The 17,159-nt window shown below is 45.0% G+C and overlaps 1 protein-coding gene across 2 annotated transcripts in view; it reads left to right on the top strand.

The window, feature by feature from the left end:
* Window positions 1-17,159, top strand: part of GRM7 (glutamate metabotropic receptor 7) — a 212,985-nt gene that overhangs the window by 62,579 nt on the left and 133,247 nt on the right. For both annotated transcript variants that reach the window (XM_065749588.1, XM_065749589.1), the window contains exon 2: window positions 7,965-8,181. In XM_065749588.1, the coding sequence (XP_065605660.1) occupies window positions 7,965-8,181 (217 nt within the window). The remainder of the gene's footprint in view (window positions 1-7,964; window positions 8,182-17,159) is intronic.

Genomic DNA, 17,159 nt, shown 5'->3' on the forward strand with positions numbered 1-17,159 from the left:
AAGCCTGGATGTAAGCGTCCTCAGCACGGGACCCCACCTCTGCTGCCCCCAGACACCCTGTGCTTAGACAAACATTAATCTTAGCATTCTGGATTTATTTTTGACATGAGCTGTCTTGTGATCTGCGGTATTTAATGGGCAGACCTCAGTTTTGTCCCTTTGATGTGTCATTGCCCGTTTTATCTGCCGGAGACCTTAAGCTGTGATAGAAGTAAACAACTCCACAAGTGCACTCGGTCTTGGCACAGACTCAGTGCAGGATGCTCCTCTTAAGCTCTTTTGTTCTCTCTCATATAGGATCTTTTGTAATTACATTTTAGGCAGTGCGGAGCGTCATGGGAAGGAGGTGTGACAGAATATCCATAGATGTTGTTTTGTAGTCTGGATCTGAATCACAACGTGAGGTTGATAAGTCTGTCAGTGCAGGAGCTGCCGTGTGGAGCCACACGATTACAAAACGTGGCTATTAGAAAGGTTAGAGGGTCCCTGGAGTCCCATCACCTTCTGTGAGTTCAGCTAAAATTTGGCTTGAAGTATTAGCTCATAATAGACAAGAAGCTTTGATGCTTTGTTAAGATTTCAAATTACCTCTAGCAGAGTGCCATCTATTATTTTAATACTGCTCTCAAGCTTACATTCTATCAGCACTGGAGTTAAAATATGAAGAGCTGTGCATTCTTGCATTGCAATGGATGGGCAATCACTGCTGATACTCTAACTGATGTATCCTAGGAGGAATATTCTAGTTAATATTGTAAAATCAATGAATATGCACTGGTAGATATAAATGTGCTGTGCTGGTCATACCTCATCCTTGAGATCTGCAAATCATTATAGCATTGTTGCCTTGCTAGTTTGTAAGTGAGCCAGCTAAAATTCTTAACAACTCAAATGTTTCACTTAAAAACGTGAAGTGCTGAAGTTTTCTAACAGTGCGTGTCCTTTTGCCTTTACTATCCGTAGTACATCTGAGATGAGCAATTTTGTTCCCCTCTGGGAGCTGTAGGGGCTTTCTGTGGTGGGATGTGCTTGCAGTGGGAGCCAGGGAGCTGCAGAGCCCACTGCCCACCGGAGCAGGGCAGAAGAATTTGGGACTGAAGTCAGGGCAGGAGACATTCAAATGGAGGGAGCATTAAATACAAGCTGGTCTTGCTTCTAAGAAGCATTGAAAAACGGGAGTTCCAAAAATGCATTGGGAAAGCAGTCCCAAAGCATGGCAATGTGCAGGAAGAATGAACGGCTCGGGCCGTGGCAGTTGGTGTTGCAAGCACAAAAAATATCTGCAAACAAAAGGGATGCTTTTTTCATGCTGCTGTGCTGTCACAGAACAGCTGATCCCACTGAAACACTAAGGGATGTGGCATGTCTTTTGATAAACACGGGAGCATATTTTTGCCTCCTAAAAGAGCAGTCTTAAATATGTATGAAGCTTTTGTGTCCAAGCTGCACGATAGACTGAGATTTTTATTTTAGCATTTCCCAAAGGGGAAGACAGTGAAGGAACGGTTTAATTCCATTTGGGCCTCACCTGTTTCTGAAATAATGTGCAATATTGACAGTGCTGTTGAAACCCTATTCTGCCTTCCTCAAAGGTATTCAGCTTCTGCTGCAGCAGCACAGATGGAGGCGTGCTTTGGCTGCCTGGTCTGAGGGCTTGAATTAATGGTTTGTAGGCACCAGAAACTTTCTGAAATGGGTCACAGACCTGCTCAGTGGGGCTTGCCTACAAAGAATGATCTTTGCCCTTGAAAAAAGCATTATTAGATTTTCAAATGCAAGAAAACTTGCTTCCTGGAACTGTAAAGCTCCAAGTGTTTGACGGAGCAGGTTTTATCAACACTGCTGTTCATTTGTTGGGTAGCTCTTTGTTGGCAGGAGGTTCTTGAGCAGGTCTTTGGGGGCTGCTTACTGCTGATGGGGGTAATGCAGTTAGGCTTGGCTTAGGGACAAAAAAAACAGGAGTTGCAGCCCCATAGTTAATAATTTCCACATTGTTCTCGTACCTATATACTACATTGAAAAAAAGATCAAATATCTTTGCTTTCTTTCTTTATTTTTTAGTGATTTTTTTTCCTAAGTGTTTTTACAGTTTTCTGGCAGTGCTGAAGAGCCAGGACTAGCTACCTTCTTGGATAGGAGCAGGTTAAGGTGACTGCAGTCCCACTGAATGTCTTGCTCTGCAAGGAATGCAATGTCATGGAAGAGTTTTTGTTACTTTTCCTACACAGGCATAAATGAAATTAAAAGAAATGAACCTGTAGGTTCATTATAAATTGATTCACAGTGCAGGAATTTGCAGGTCTTAGCCACCTGGAATGCATTTAGTAAGACAGTTAGCTGTCTTTGTGTGCCTCTGCACCCTAATGCACAGATTAGACAACTGGAAGTATCAACAACAGAAGTATAAATGGAAAATTCTCAGAGTGGAACGTGTAAGCTCGTGGAGACAAGTGTCTGTCCTTCATTTTTGAGAAGGACAGTAGTGCGTACAGCCTCGTAAAGAGAGGAGTGCTAAGTCTTTAGTGCTAAGATCAATTTCCACTAGAATTGTAGATCGTGGCTTCAGGTCATCTACTCAGTGCTCTCTCAGTGTTTAAAAGCGGAGAGATCACCTCATTTTGCAGCTCCAGAAGCCCAAGTTGTGCCACAAGCTCCCAACTGTCGCAAGTAGATGTAGGCCAAGGCAGAACCTCATGATGAAATGAAGGGGCACTTCCTGTTTGTGGATACCTCTCATATTATAGTGCACCTATAGGTTTTTTTTATCTCTGCTTTCTGAGTTGATGAAATGCTCCCATGAGCTACGTGGACAGTACTAATTGCCATAATTATTGTTCTCTTAATCGCTACAATTATTTTTGCTGGACTAATTCATATGATTACTTTCCTTCTCTAGAAAAGGGAACAGAAAACACCCTGTAGGTATGTGGAAAATACTTCCATCTTGCTAATGTCATTTAGAATGTCTTTCTATGTGATTGCCACGACAGTTACACTATGGGTGAGGATTGATTTATGTGCCTGTAAAGAATCCTTTCATATACTTTTTTCAGGTCTGGATTAAATCTAGAAGAAAATAAAATAGCCCCAACCAAACAACCAAGTAAACAAAATAAAATGGTGAGAAAGCCAGTGGTCCTTATACTGTGCATTTAGGAAATTCCAAGAGACCTTGGAGATGCTTGTTTTGGTAATGGATTTCGCCCAGTGAGGTGCTGGTGATGGATAGGACCTTCTATAGGGCTGGTCTTCCCTCTTCACTTTCACCCTGCCATCTGAAGAGCTTCTGAAGTTTATTTGTCGTGTATGGAACTTAAATATCTGCTGCACAGCAAGGCAGTTCCGGGGAATAAAATTATAGATAGCTCCTGTCAGTCGTTCCCTATGTCCTGTTGGTCCATTACCCTTCCTGGCACTGCTTCATTCCCCTGCTGCTGTGTCACTCATGAATTATCTGATGCTGAGAGGTCCACACCACAGTGACCTTGTCTGGTTTTTCACTGATGATGTGTCAAGAACAGCAATAGTTCTCTATAAATAAGGAATTTTGCCACTGCTCTTGGAAACTCCCCAAAGGAAAAAGAGCTTGTGTGGGGGTTGGCAGCTCTGACAGAGCTCCTCCATTGCAGATGCTGAGCACTTTTGAATATCTCTATTTAAAAACCTTTGAAAAATGGAATTTGACTGCCGTATTAATTGTCCTCTTGGACTCTGAGATGAAGTCCAAAGGAGACCCTCTCGCTTGCTGGCTGAAGCCATAGCACTGGGCAGATGGGGGAGATGGAGCTCATGCAGAGTGCAGGGCTCTGGCAGAATGGGCCGGCTTGGATACAAGCTGAATTCGTGACCATGAATCATTTATTGTGTTGCTTTTCTTAGTGTTTCTTTTCGTGCTCTTGAAGATATTTCTGTTTTATTCGATGCACTTCTCCTCCAGGCTCAGCTTCTCATTTGTATTTGATGTTGTTTATATTTGTATTTCTGTACCTTATGAAATATCTATCCAATTCCTCTGTAGATGATAGTGTTGATCTCTAATACATCATTGGGCATTCACTGTGGGATAAAGTAAGGGAGGTGGTGATGTGAGCAAACAAGACCCCGTTTGAACACCGATAGCTTTAGTAATTGGTGAACAGAATGAGAAAGACTGAGGCGAGCCATAAACAGATTCATGTTTCTCAACATTTTCTGGTATACAAATGCTCTTCTTTGGATGTGTCACTTCTGATATGGCTCTAAGGACTTTGCTCCTTGGTGTAACGTCTGCATACACCAACAGGTTTGCCAAATGTTCTCACCTTTTACGCCACAGCAGAGCTGCTGAGAAACACTCCTTGTTGTTCTGACAATTGATTTACATGAAAGCTTTTTTGGAAATTGTTTTGCCTCGTTTTCTAATTGTCAACATTTGATTGAGTGTAAAAATCAGCTTGAAATGCACTACTTGTACCATTTCATAATAAAACATAATAGAGAGGGATTATCAGAGTGCTTTAGTAGGATTTGCTCTCATCATTATCTAAGACTGTTGGGAATGTTATTACTCAGTCTTTTACGAGCCCTAGAGAAAGAACTGCAGTGATATTTGTCCACTTTAGGCACGTTTCAGAAGAGTCTCTGGAACAGGGCTCATGGTGCTGCACTGGGAGCTCAGGACAACCTGTGCTGAGCTTGGATGGTGGAGCAGTGCTTTGTTGTACATCTGTTACTGTTGGGGCTGGGGATGCCCTGCTCGTGCTGGTTATGGGCAAACAGGGCCCCAGCTCCCACCCCATTGTGTCAGGGGTCAACAGGAGCTCTCCCTCCAGGCATCCATGCGAGCACTGGGATGTGATTGGATCTCATTTTGTACCTCTGGTAAAATTTTCTTCCTGTTGGGATCAAAGTGAAATGTAAAAATTGTAGAAGACTTTTGCCCAGAGAAAATGGCTAGTTACAAACTTCACGTGGTTTTAATTCAAGGCAATAAAAACAATTATATGCGTTTCACAGGATGCTGAAGCTGTTTGTTATGCAATTTTTAGATGTCAGTGGTGAACAAAGAGCAGTTGTACTAACTGATGATTAAATCCTGACATGAGAGCTTTCTACGTGAATAAAATCTGAGACCTAAACAGATTCAAGACTGTTAGTCATCATCAATTCACACCAAAGAGTTGGGCTGATGGGGGAGAAGTCTTCAGGCATCTTACTTGTGTGAAGTTGCTGGCAGGATTTTGCACTTTGTGCAGACTGATGCTGCTCTGTCAAATAAGAGACACCCAAGAGGCTTTATCAAAGTGGGGTGTATATATTTTTTTTCTGTGGTCAGGAAATCATATCAGTGGAATGTAATGGGAAGTTGAAAGTAAGGTTGCAGCCAACTGTGAACTTAATATTACCCTGGTGGGAGCTCATTAATATCTCAACAGGTATGCTCATGCATTACCTTAATTTGCACATGATCCTTAGGAAAATATCCTTCTCTCAAGTTTTCTAGTGGCTGCCCTTTGCTGAGGAGGCTCAGGTGGGCCATTTCGTTCATCCTTTAGTAGGTTACTGGGGAGAAGGAGCTACTGCATAGATCAGTTTTGGTGCATCCAAAGTGGGAGTGTATGGGGAGGAAGGTGAATAACTCTGATTTGCCCATAGAGCAAACCTCTTCAAAGCAAGTTTTTATTTCAGTTGCATTTTACACTAAACTCTCAGTTCCAGGCCTGAGGTTGGAGGATGTTTCATGCAGACCTTGCTTTTCCGGCAGCCCAACCAGGAGTGGTACAGGGATCCAGGGAGAACTTCTTCATTAGCAGAAGAAAATGAGATAAATGAAGAATAATGCTCAGTGTTAAAAATAAATTAACATTAATTAATCACTGACTAATGCAATGCTCCCAGTATTAATCATTCAGTGTCATTGTAATCAGAACATCAGCTTGGGAAACGATATGAAAAGCTCTGGGGTGTGATGTTTGCCACAGTGCTGTCAGAAACATGAACGTTGTCTCCTTAGAATGCTGCCCCTGCCCAGGACCTGCTCCCCTCTGCTGGCACCTCTGTGTCCACTGGGGAGCTCCAAGCACAGTCCTGCTGCAGTGGGGGAAAGGAAAATAAATCCTTTAGATTTGGCAAAGTATTTATGTAGTTTGTTAAAATAAGTGCCTGGAAATACTCAGTTTAATGACATCAGATCCACACAAAATGATACCAAAATTCTACTCTTCAGCTGTATGGCTTTCTGTTGTTTTTTCAACGTCCTGCAAGAGGTGTTGGTAGAGGAAACCAATATATGCTCTGAATACTGAAGTGGTTTAAACAGCTGAAAGTGGTTAATATTTTATGGGCAGAGGAAAAAGACTTAAAAAACAAAAGGTCTCATAAGTGATATAAGCACTGGAGCAAATTCTGTAGGAGCTTTGCTTTCTGCAAAAGTGTAGAATATGGTCCTTTTGATTCCAAGTTGAAAAAGTAGTTGTTTACAAGCTGGAATACAAACACTTGCCACAGATTAAAAAATAATATTTCTTCCTTTTATTTATAATTAATAATGCTGCACTTGGCTATCTCAGCACTACTCTTGTGTGCAGGGCTGTACATATTCATGGTGCTCGTGCAATTAGCAGCACCCATGAAGTCAACCTGCTTAACTGTTCCACGTAACACAGTGCTGTCCAATGGGGTGATGAATTGAGCTGAGAAACAGTTGCAGAAGCTCCGTTATCTTCACTGTACAAATGAGAAGAGAGCAATCCTAAAGCATCACCAATTGTCTATTCCAGCAGTGAACACAGATACCAACAAATTAGGAATTTTGATTATTGTGGGAGTGTGCAGTGTTTTCTGTGCAACCCTGAGCTAGACTGAACGTCAAGAACTGTGGTGTAAGGTTTACAGATTGAATAATACCTTAATGGTATTACAGCCAAGGTATTTTATAGATGGTGTAGTTAGACAGCTTATTGTGATGGAAGAAATAATTGAAATAAAGGGAAAAAATTCTCTCCCATGCCCTAAGCTTGTTATAGGAAACTCATAAGGAGCAATCCCCAACAAGAGATCCTTCCCCAGTGATGGTCAGCCCTTAAATGGGGTCTGGGAGAGGTGGAGCCGGACTCGACCCCTTCTGGTCACACAGGTGCATTGCTTCACCTGTGCTCCTGTGGCTGACTCAGTGCTCATTTCAGGTGATCCATCAGTGTTCAGGCCGTGATTCAACAGTTCCCATACTCACAGTTAATGGGCACCATTGATTTATTTGCCTGTGAGAGTGGTCCCCAAGCTTTGCTGACCTGTAGGTAAACCACTGAGCAAAGAAAATACGTAGCAGTGGTCAGCACTTTGCTGTTCTCTCTGTCAGCCTCAGTTGTGTGATATGTGAGAAATATGGAAGGCTCCTTAAATTAAGGAGAAGCCCCAGACTGTAACTCAGTTGCATAATGTGTTTGGGGATGAACATACTGTCAGCTTAATAACTGCTTCACAGCCTTTGTTATCGGGGAGAAAATAGCCCCAGACAATACTCTGGTCTCTGTTATCCAAAGTAACCACCAGTCCCTGTCACACACGTCTTTTAAAAAGTGGAGGAGGGCTCCTTCCAGCCAGTGAGGACAGGTCTGGATGTCAGCTCTGCTGAATTCAGCATCCGAAGCGACCCGGTGGTACTCACAGCAGAACGCTGACAAAAAGGCAATAGTGAGAAACGGAGTGGTTTGTGTGCATCGGGTTGTGTGCAAGTGGGAAATGGTCAATGTGAGCCTTTGTTTTCTTTTGACTGATGATATCCTTTCAGAACTTTCCACTCGATTCTGATGAAGAGATTGTTTCTTTGATTTGTGCGTTGCAAAGAAATGTGGTGGAAAACTGGAGGTGAATGCAAGGAAGGTGAACTTAGGCTCAGCAGAAGCTGGATGCTTTAGCTAACTGCTGTGACAAGTGCAATGCATGTGTGAATATGTATATTTATCAGAAATTATTTTTTTCTACAGATCCCACAAATCAGTTATGCCTCAACTGCGCCAGAGTTGAGTGATGACAGGCGCTATGATTTCTTCTCACGTGTGGTTCCTCCAGATTCCTTCCAAGCACAAGCAATGGTGGACATTGTGAAAGCTTTGGGATGGAATTATGTGTCCACTTTGGCATCTGAAGGGAATTATGGAGAAAAAGGAGTCGAGTCCTTCATGCAAATTTCCAGAGAGGCAGGTAGGCAACGCCCATCCTCCCTCAGAAATGCTGTAGAAGTGATTGATGTTATTTTGTGCCAAATGTCGTGTTATTTTTCTGGAACGTATATGTGATTCTGAAGTTGCTCCAGTTCTTTGCAGTGCCTCCGTAATGGCTCCCGGGTGCTCTCCTTCCTAAATTGCTTATAGAGTTTCATAGAGTTTGAAATGTTAGTGTTTTTCAATAGTTTCTGGAGAAAATAGAAAACCCCAAGTCTTATCAAGCTTCTTGTATTCCACTGGACAGCGTTATATTATGTTGACATGGGTAGAAGACAGATTTTAAAACGTTGAGCTTTTATCTCTCCACAGCTAGAAATTGTTTGAAGACTGCTTGTTGCTCGACATTGACTCGTGTCGTGCTGCTGCTGTTCATGTCTCAGATTGCTGTCAGTGTATTGCTTTTCTGTAGCATTTCTCTTGACCAATTCTTTGGAGAAAACTCATGCATCTTACCTGAAAGGCTCAGAGATTGCTGTCCTGGGGTAGGGAGGCATGAAGGCCTGCAGCATGATGTGAGGCACACCAGGCCTTTGGTGGGATGCAAAGTGTTTTTCTTGTTGCCTGAACATTCCTTTTCCCTCTCTCTGTCCTTTTTTTTTTTTTTTTTCTTTTTTTTTTTTTCTCAATAAAGCTTTCTTCAGTGTGCTGGAAAACATCACTTGTGAGTGGGAGATGTTCCAAGAGGACAAGGAGATGCTGTGCATTATGCTGGCTCAGGCTTATGGTATAAGTTTTGAACCCTTGCAGTTTTGATGCCAGGAATCCTAATTTTGCTGTTGGCTTTCTGGTTGTGGTTCAGATCGCAGAGCAGACCTGCCCTGGAGGAGTGGCTGCTGTGTTGGTGTGCTCGCATCCTTCTCTTGGTAACACACTCTTCAGGTGAAGTAGCTTTAAATTTTCCCAGAGACAACAAAACGTAGGAGAGCTTTGGACGTCAGCATTGGGAATCAAGCTGTACATCCATGGCAAGCTGATTAGCAGTGCTGAATCATTAGTGTTTGTAAACTGAAGCATTTGAAGCAGATTTCTGTGCTAGGAAGGAGAAATAAGCGGGAGATGTCGTTCATTCGTGGTGGGGTATGTAAGAGCCAGCTCCAGGAACATACACTGATGTGTCCTGGTGTGGCAGGGAGGATCGGAAGCATGTCTTCACTTTAAGAACAAGTCCCATCCTGCAGCTGCCCCACCATCCCATTGCAAATAACTCGTATAACCTGGGCCAGAATTCAGTCCTGAATGACGGGACACCCTGGACAGATGGAGAAGGGTCTGTCTGTGCAGGGAGAGGGGGCTAAGGACAGGACCACGACGCTGCACCCATCTCAGGGCTCTGGGTGTGTGCTGGGCTCTGATGGGTCCCACAGTCGGTGCTGACTTCGCTGGGCTGCAGGGGATGAAGGGAAGGGGCTTTGGAGGGGCATCAGAGCTGTACCACGTGAGGAGGCTGCATTTGCATGAATTTGTCTGTTCTTCTGAATGCATATTTATGTGGTATTAAAGAAAGTGGTTTGGGATTTAAAACCATAGGAAGTGACAAATACCCGTGTTCATTATAATTTAAAATTTACTTTATTTGCAAATATCCATGGTCGCAAAATCTTACAAGAAATGTGTTCCCTGTGTCAAGGACAAACCCTAGCTGAGTAATACCCTATCACTTCATAGACATCGGCAGAATTAAATTAACGACTGGGGCTGCTAATGCAGTCAACTTGTAAGTCAGCATCCTTCTTAAAGAATAAAGCATAAACCCACAAGAACGCCCTGCGTAAAGCAGCTTTGTGTGCAGGGTGATGTAGGCTGTGCCTGCTGCAGCTCTGTGTCATGTAGATAAAGCTTGGGTGAGGTTCTGAGGGGATTCAGCCCCTGCCAGTGCACTCCTGCTCCTCCAGAGCCCAGAAAAGTACCAGGAGGTCCCACTGCCAGCTGTGTAATGGGGCACAGAATCACAGAACCACAGCATGGTTGGGTTGGAAAGGACCTTAAAGGCCCCAGTTCATGCTGCCCTGTGACACAGCCCTGGTGCAAGCAATGAGCTTTGCATGGCCACAGCAGCGCGGCTCTGCCGCTGTGACTGTGTGCAATGCTCCCGTGCTGTAGGACAGGGTGGGTGGCACTGCCATTGTGGTGCCCATAGAGCCCTGGTGAGCCAGGGCTGGGGCAGTGGGGGCCGTCAGCCAAAGCCTGAGATGTGCCAGCTGTCGGCAGCTGTTGTCCCTGCGGGCTGCTGCCTCGTATCTCTCAAGCAGCATGGTTTGGCACAGAAACGTGTAGTCCATAGGTACTGGCACGCTTCCTGTCTTTGGCCCGGACTCCACAGCAAACTAATTATCCTGAGTTCAGTGTTCTGTCCGGGCTGGTTTCTGATTCAGCCAAGATCTTAGGAGTGGCAAGGATGAGTAGAAAGCATCAGTGTTTAAATGTGCTCTGGTATATAACGACTTTGCTTGATCCTTTGAGTTAATAATTCTTCACAAAGTGACTTCTATTATGAGTGCTTCAAGCGAGTTTGAATATGTCATTGTGGCAGGGGATGAGGATTTGAAACATGCTCTGCAGTCTGTGGGATTAATAAATTAGAGAATGCTCTAATTACGGAAAATCTAAAGGACAATTTCAGATTATTAATGAAACTACTGAATACTCGAATTTCAAAGATTAATTCATCTTTGATTTTTTAAAAGATTAATCTGTACCAGAAGGTTAATTGCTATCTGTAAGAAATATATATATTGAAGTCGTTAGCGAAAAACCACTTGACTGCCTCCTAACAGATAAATGAAAGATCCAGTGTGCATTTATCCATCTTTTTCTCTCTGAATTGCCTGTTTTCAGGCTTTGCTGTGCAGCAGTGTGCAGGAGCTGGGCACCTGGACCCTGTGCCGTGCTCTTCCCTTCTGCCACCCCTCGCTCTGAGCCTGAGCTGTGTCTGCTGCCCGTGGAGAGGCAGCCCTGGGCATGGCTTGGGCTGTGTGTGGAGCAGACCGTTGTACCTCGTGGAGTGGGCTGCCAGCAGCCCTGTGTCACTCTGTGAGCTGAGAGGTCACCCAGGTGTTGTTCTCAACCACTTGGAAGTGCTGTGAAAATCAGGTTCAGGAACAGCACATCTTCTCGTTCCAAAGATGCAAAGAAAGAGATTAAAGCCATCGTAGCGGAGGGTCGATGCGATTATTATGGATCCTGAAGCTTTTCCCAACAACATTTCGTTGTGTTGTCGTATCTGTTTTAAAAGGCTATCAACACCTTGACAGAACAAAAAGGTGGAATAAACTTTAATCCGCTCTGATGCAGGAAGCACAGCACTTGCAACAATCTCTTCATCTTCTTTCACATTTTATTTATTTATTTATCTATCTATCTATTTATTTATTTTGCTGAAAGTTTTTTTTTTTTTTAATTCATTTCTTTAACCCCTCTTTCCCCAGTCTAGGCTGAAAGAAACTATTCACTGCCCAGGCAGAGAAGGGACCCCTGCTGATCTGAGCCCTCCTCCCATTTATGAGGTGTGACACTGACCAATGTTCCTTTCCTATCCCTGAATGCCTTTTTATCTTATTTTTCCAGATTTGTATTTCTTAGCAGAGAACACGTGTGTGGACACACGTGTGTGCCTGTCTGAGACTCACTGCCCTTAACACCTGACAGATTTAGTGTGCCGTTCCGTAAGATGAATCATTTTTTGGAGTGCCCTCAGAATCTGTGCTTTAAATGGTGTGGGAGTTGACATACCATCCTCAGTGATTCACGCTGTGCTTCTCTGGGCTCCTGTAGGTCTGTACTGCTCCCACTATGGCCCTGCGTCTGCATTTTTCTAGCAGATCTTAACTTCTGTGCCATCTTTTGGAGCGCCTCACTGCTCCAGTGCTCCCTCCTCCCTGAGCTGTGGGATGGAGCGACGAGGTCTGAGCTGTCCTGGAGTGTCTGGGTCTCTCACAGGGAATGCGAGCGCCAAATGGAAGCATGAGATTAAGGAATTAGAATTTAAGAATGAATCCATGTGTTGGCGTGCCACAGATGTGAGTGGAAACTTCTTCCCAGTGCAGTGACGGAGCACTGGAGCTGCACACAGAGGTGGTGGGGTCTCCTTCTCTGGAGACACTCCAGACCTGCCTGGATGCCCGCCTGTGCAAGCTAGGCTGGGAGCTGCTTTGGCAGGGGGTTGGACTCAGTGATCTCTAGAGGTCCCTTCCAAACCCTACAATTCTGTGATATACATGCAATACTTGTATTTTCCTATCTTTTGTCATCACCTCAAGATAAATGCACGGTAGCAATGCATAGGTTTCTTGGGATCTTGCTCAGGAAAATGCAGAAGCTGACGGGAGTTACGAGCACGTGGTTTAAATGCCCAGAAATCCTGCAGCATCCCACACCACGTGCCCAAATGGTGATGTGATTCCGTGCTGAAACTAGCAGGGGTCTGCGTAATTCCTCCTTCTCAAATAGACTCATGTGAAATCAATACAGTGGAGTTTGGGGAGAAGCGAGGAGATAAAGATGTGACACTATGACTACCTCAGGGTCTGCTTATGTGAAATCTGAGGCCGGTTCCGTGCCAATACATGCAGAAACTTTTGTGCTGCCCTCCTGAGTGATCTCACACAGCTGGTTTGCTGGCTGAAAAGAATTCAAGTGTTATTGGAAAGCTGTAGCGGTCTGTTGTCACAGTTACGGCATAAGTCACTTTAATGATAATATCTGCCTTTTTATGGCATTTATTGAACATTCTGAGATTGCTTTTCAAGGAGCGGAATAAAATTGAAATAGGAAAGTCTTGTTACTAAAGAAATAACTGCCAGCGTCCTTTAAAAATGTTACCCCAAATTTAAGAAAACATTGCTTTCATGGTTATGTGAAATATCTTGTGGATCGGTTGAAAATAAATGACTGGTTAAGTCTTTGTTACTTTGAAGCAGAGCAATGTGCTGCTGAGCCTTTATTTTTACCAGTCAAGTTAGACAGCCCCAGGGAACGCTCCTGTGTCTTGCAACGTGCGTTCTCGCCGTGCCCTGGTGGAGGATTTGGTTTGATGCAGATCCAGTAAGTTATTCACCCCCATCCAGCTGCTTTTTTTCATCTGTCTGTTGAAAGGTTTCCTACATCTCAGGAGCAAAGTATTCCTCTTGGTAAAGATAGCAGCACAGAGTTGAAACAGAAGAGAGAGCCTTCGTGCTCGTTCTGCATCCATCTTGTGCTGGGAAGAAGTCTGGGGGGGGGATAGCAGTGCTGGAAACGTTAGGGGAAGGGAGAATAAATTGGTTAAAATGCATCTGGAAGCTTGAGGAGAAAATCCCACTGAAGTTCAGAAGCTGTTGTTGTTTTGGGAAGGACTGGTAGTGGAGGCAAAGAGGAGTTTGGATTTATTGAGCAATAAGAGGAAGGGAGAAGAGTGTGGACAGCGAGGCAGGTATGACTGCCAGGGAAGGAGAGATGAAGAGCTGTAAAATGAAAATTGATAGAAGGAGCTGGGGTTGGAAAGATTGAATCACAGCAGGGAAAAAATCTATGAATAAGGAAGCCTTGCCATTGAGAGTGGGCTAGAAAAAAAAGATATTTATTTCGCCAAGAAATTAATGATTTCAGAGGCAGAGCTGAGTTTGGTTTTGAGATAGAATTTCTGCCCAAAGCCCACGTGTTCTGCTGGAGGATGGTGCTGCCAGGCTCCTGCTGACCACCTCCGAGTGCTTCACCCCTCCCCACACCTCCTGCCCACCTCCCAGACCCCATGGTCGACCCCAGCCCCGCTTCACCCCAGCCCTCAGTGCCCTACTGCCATGGAAAGTATTTTGGCAGCTTTCCTGGAGGAATAATGTGCATTTCACATTATCACCTCCTGCAGAGGCATCCCCATGGAAAACAGAAATGTTATGATTACGCCGAGCCCGTCCCGTGGGATGTGTCCATTTACGGGGTGGGTTAAATTTGTTGGACCAGCTCAGAATGCAGTTGTGCATCTGAGCAATGAGACAGAATCAAATGCAGCAAGTTACTGCAGTTTCTGTCACAGAAATCCGGCATCTCTGAAGGAAACACAGAATATTGCCTTGTCTTGCACCTTCCTCACTTGCATTAGTGAGAAGTGGAAGGGACTGGCAAGGAACAGCTTTCGTAGCCATGGGGGAGCAGCAGCACATAAATAATGCTGAGCTGCATCTTCCATCACGCTCCCTCCCCTGCCCTCCCTGTTCCTTCCCCTCACAGCAGAGGATGACAGGCACCCCGAGCCCTTTGCCCTCTGGGGAGACAGCTCTGCGCATCACTGTGATCTCCATTGCCTGGAATATTGCCTGGCCCAGCTCTGGAGCCATGCAAACCTCCCTTCCGTTGTCCCCTGGTGCAGAGAAGAATAGATCTAGCAGAGAAAAAATAAGCCCACGTGGCGAAACTGTAGCAAGTATGTCGTAAATTGAGATCAATTAAGTTCATTCTTTTTTCTTTACATGTTTGCAAGGAAGCTGTTCAGCAAAAGAGTGTTACAAGTACCTTGCTGCTCACATCATACTGCTCACATCATTGACAACAGATTTCCTGTGTATTTCACTGACAATGAAACAGAGTAAACTTTGAGTCGTCAAACGTGTGGATGTGGCTTGGAGTTTGAATCAGATCTTATGCCAACGCTGGATACTGCAGCATGTATGTGAGCTGCCTCTGTACTAACGAAAAATGGGAATGCTCTGCCAGGTTGCTGTTTGTCTTGAGGAGCACAGGTATGTCACGGGTCATCTCTCTGTGTTTAGGGTTTGATTGGAAAGTAAGACACCCTGTGCTGCCTCTGCAGCTTGCTCAGCGTGCATCCCTTGCAGGACAAGCTGCTGCAGCCCCTGGGGGCTTCAGCTCCCTCTGAAGCAAACGAGGTTGTGCTGGTGTGGGGCTTGGTTGAGCCGATGGAGCTGCCCATGGCTGTTACCCCTGGGATTCTGTTCTCAGGTTTGAACATGGACCATCTCAGGGTGCTCTGTGCAGTTCATTGGATGCAGGTGTCCTGCTGGCAGCCCGGCCCTGGGTGTGAGGGAAGGGGCTGTCTGAGAAGCGGGCAGTGCTTGTAGGAAGGTGCCCAGCAGTGCTATCTCAGCCAGCTTTGGTTAAAGAGAAGTTATAATTTAATTCCCTCAATTTAGTTTCTCCTTGTAATTTCACTAATCCATGTATCTCATTGACCCTCTGATGAACTCCCGTTTTATCTTTTATCTGCACTTCGTCCTCCTGTAGCCTGATCTTGCTCTTCAGATCTCCCTTCTCCCTCTGCAATGTCCCAGCACTGCCCTCGTCCCCAGGCTGCTCTGCAGGACAGTGCTGAGCTGAGCCATGCCACTCTGGGCAGCGCAGTGATTTTCTGCAGTGGCTTCCATTCTAGCTTCACTATAAAACAGTGTCCCCTCTACCTAAACCCCAGCACTGCAGTGGCACAACTGTACTGCTAAAAAGGCTGTGGTGAAGCAAGCATGACCACGCTGACATAATCTCAAGACTTGGCATTAGCTGGAGTTATGGTTATTTATAACAGTCAGGTTTCCTCCAGCCACGTGTTGAGCTGTGCTGGTCAAGGCTTCCCAGGGGTGTCCTGGGGGTGGACGGCTGCCCTGGCCTGTCAGGGTGTTTGTAATCCCAGAGATAGCAGCTCTTCTGCTCGAAAAATTCAGGATTTCACGGATACTACTATTCAGAAGAGTGCAGGATGGAGATGTGAAACAGCAGGGAGCTGATTTGAAAGCTTTTCACCGACTTTTCATTGCTGTTTATATATTTCTTTTAAAGCCAATTTTATATCCAGGCAAAAGAAAGTCTAGACAGATTGTCTAAAAACTTTTATTGGCTAATTAAGATTATATGGCTGGTGTATCACTGCTGGATAGCACGTGGACTCCGGGTAAGAAGGGCTTCTGCTTTGTGGCTTGTACTTTTGCTGAGCATGCTGTTATTATTTCCTGTGATCAACGTCAAGAACAAATCCCACTTGAATTCTTACGTTTGGACATCTGAATCTGTACGAAGGGACTGGAGAGCCTTGATTTTCTCCAAAACACTGAGCATTCGTGGTTTCCATTAAAATTGATTGGAGATGCAATTGCTCCACGCACACAGAAATCAATCCGGCCTTCAGCGGTTGTCTCCACGCTGCGGCCTCAGCATTCGTGTGCTGAGGGAGATTGACAGCACTGAGAGCTGAGCTCTGGAGCTGTAATGCAGCAGCCCGGTGACGTGTCTTATCAGAGACTAAATCCCAGAAGGAGTCATGCTCCCAGAGAGTAACACCATTCACTTTGATAAATAACTCATCTCTCCACTGAGCCCGCTGGTTTATCGCTGGAGAGTGTTTGTTTGGAGCTTGGGATGAGGTGTACTTTCTTTGGATGTTGGTTTATTAAAATTGGTCCTACTTAGCCGGCTCAAACTGGGTGATAAGAACGGTGTCTCGTTCCCCCCACAGCAGGGATGAATTTCAGCTTGGATATTCCCACTTTCTACTGAGTTGCAGAGGGCTACAAAGATGATAAAGAGAGTGGAACACCTTCCTTATGAGGAAAGGCTGAGAGAGCTGGGGCTGTTCAGCCTTGAGAAAAGAAGACTCAGAGGGGATCTGACCCATGTCTATCAATATCCAAGGTGCAGGAGGCAAAGGGACAAGGCTGGGCTTTTTTCAGCAGTGTGTGGTGATAGGATGAGGGGAAATGGCCACAAACTGAAGCATAGGAAGTTCTGCACAAATGTGAGTGGGAACTTCTTCCCAGTGCAGTGACGGAGCACTGGAGCTGCACACAGAGGTGGTGGATCTCCTTCTCTGGAGACATTCAGGACCCACCTGGATGCCCACCTGTGCAACCTGGGCTGGGAGCTGCTTTGGCAGGGGGTTGCAGTCAATGATCTCTAGAGGTCCCATCCAACCCCTCCAGTTCTGTGATTCCTGTTCCTTCTCAGCAGTTATCTGAACCAGTCCGTTTCTTGTGTTCCCGT

Source organism: Cyrtonyx montezumae, unplaced genomic scaffold (genome assembly GCF_038088225.1).
Source record: "Cyrtonyx montezumae isolate F1298 unplaced genomic scaffold, pur_monq_1.0 scaffold_6, whole genome shotgun sequence".
In the NCBI taxonomy this organism is placed as follows: Eukaryota; Metazoa; Chordata; class Aves; order Galliformes; family Odontophoridae; genus Cyrtonyx; species Cyrtonyx montezumae.